We start from the raw sequence: 1,830 nt of genomic DNA, 5'->3' as shown, positions 1-1,830 counted from the left end.
ACCTGGGGGTCCGCAGGCACTGCGGGGCCTGGCGCGCTCCGGCTGCCCAAGGCCCGTGTCTGGGAGCCCCCACTGGCAGGACTGCTCAGACGGCCCACCTGGAGGGTGGGTGCAGGCGACGTCACCTCCCTCCCGGGGTCCCCGAGTCTTCTGGGGGGTGCCTGCGCCCGGCTACGACTCAGAATGGAGTCCCGGAGGGTGCTCTGAATCCCTTCACGCCCTCCTTCTGCAGGAAGCAAAGGCCAGGGCCCTGGGCTGTCGGCCCCGCTTGGTTATTAACCAGCCTTTGAGCAGGTCACCCCAAAGCTCAGGGGTGTGGACTCGTGTGACGTGCGGCCACAATAACGCGTGGCCTCACATGGCCCTGCCTCCCTGTGACTCTGACCTCACCAGGGTCCCCCTCCACCTCCGTGAGTGTCTTTCTGCTACCTGTCCGCCTCTACCTGGGCTCGGGGTCACACCGTCAACCATTTCTCTGGGTTTCCTATGTTGCAACACGAGGACGGTGCGGTGCAGTGACATGCCAGCTCCCCTGGGCCTAACTAGCACAGCGCCAACTCAGGAACGCCCTCGCGGGACGACTTCTTAACAGAACTCTTGGCTTTTGCCGACCGGCAATAGAGAAAAAGGCTGCACAGATGCTTATGTTCATATGAGATCACTTCGGAATATCCCACCCACAGGCTGTTCATTGTTCCTCGTATAATGATCCACGCACCCTCCCGAAAAAAAACCTTTTACAATCAAGTATGAGGGAAAAATTCTTTCTGGCCACAAAGAGCTAAAACGTTTTGGCGTCAGATAAGAGTTAAAGAATCTGCTGGAAATCCCCTTTCTCCTGGGCTGCTGGGATGCTCAGAGATCAATTTAATGCTGAATCTGACAGACTAAACTGACCAGGATCTCTGAAAGGTCTCTCTCCTCCTGACTTTTCTATGAATATCTGAACAACTAAGGCGTCCAAGCTTCTTTTAGCCCTAAGCGTGCTCCGTCTTTTATGGACACGGGGTCTGTTTCCTACAGGCACAGAGTAGTCCCCCGACCCCGTCACTGTGAGGATGAAGTGGGGCAGGGGACGTGAGGCGCGGTGGACACACAGCCTCTGCTTCTCGGCAGGAGAGAGCCGGGCAAGCGGTGCAGGTGCCGAGAAGCCTGCAGGTGTGAGCGCTTTACCTGAAGGAGCTGGCCGAACAGGAAGCTTGCTCGGGAAAGGCGGGGACTGACCCGGGGGTCCGTGGTGGGGAGCGGTTCTTCGGGCTGCAGGGTGTTCTGAAACCAGTGATAGACCGGTCAGAGCCTCCCACGGGCTGGTGAGAGCAGGAGACGGCCCCCTCCTGCCCAGCCCCACCCTGGGCAGACGTGGGAAGGCGCTCGGCGTGGATCAAAGCGTCCCGGACGCAGGAGTGAGCTCTGGGGGTGAGAGGGGCCTGAGGACTTGTTCCAGCAGAGATCACGGCTGCGCGAGGGCACAGACATGGGCCTCCTTCTGGGGGGCCCCCCTTTTCCTGAGGAACCCAGTCCCCTGCGGTCCATCATCCCAGCTGGACTGGTGGCTCCTGCCTGGGATCCCCTCCAGAAAGGCCCTGGGAGGTGGGGTGACGCTGGCGGGGCGCGGGTGACCTACCCGGAGGGCCCGCAGCGTGTGGTGGGCCGTGTCGGCCTCCTCCCGGCTGCCCCGGTGCATCAGGCGCTGGAGCTTGACCAGGAGGAGCTGCTGGGCTCTGGGGAGGCAACGGGAGGGCAGAGCCTCAGGGGCTGGACCCGGGGGAGCCGGCAGGGACCTGGCCGGGGCAGGGGGCTCTCTGCAGGCTGTGAGCTCTGAGCCCCTCT

The 1,830-nt window shown here is 61.8% G+C and overlaps 1 protein-coding gene across 1 annotated transcript in view; it reads right to left on the bottom strand.

The window, feature by feature from the left end:
- LOC104993988 (caspase recruitment domain-containing protein 11-like) overlaps positions 1-1,830 on the bottom strand; it is a gene marked incomplete at its 5' end in the record, with an annotated part of 9,760 nt that overhangs the window by 554 nt on the left and 7,376 nt on the right. The window contains 2 exons of the mRNA XM_010847440.1: positions 1,174-1,269; positions 1,625-1,828. Of these exons, the coding sequence (XP_010845742.1) occupies positions 1,174-1,269; positions 1,625-1,828 (300 nt within the window). The remainder of the gene's footprint in view (positions 1-1,173; positions 1,270-1,624; positions 1,829-1,830) is intronic.

The sequence above is a fragment of the Bison bison genome, unplaced genomic scaffold (assembly GCF_000754665.1).
Source record: "Bison bison bison isolate TAMUID 2011002044 unplaced genomic scaffold, Bison_UMD1.0 scf7180017849611, whole genome shotgun sequence".
Classification (NCBI taxonomy): domain Eukaryota; kingdom Metazoa; phylum Chordata; class Mammalia; order Artiodactyla; family Bovidae; genus Bison; species Bison bison.
Note: the sequence above shows the minus strand (reverse complement) of the source record. Positions and strands in the feature narration are given on the sequence as shown.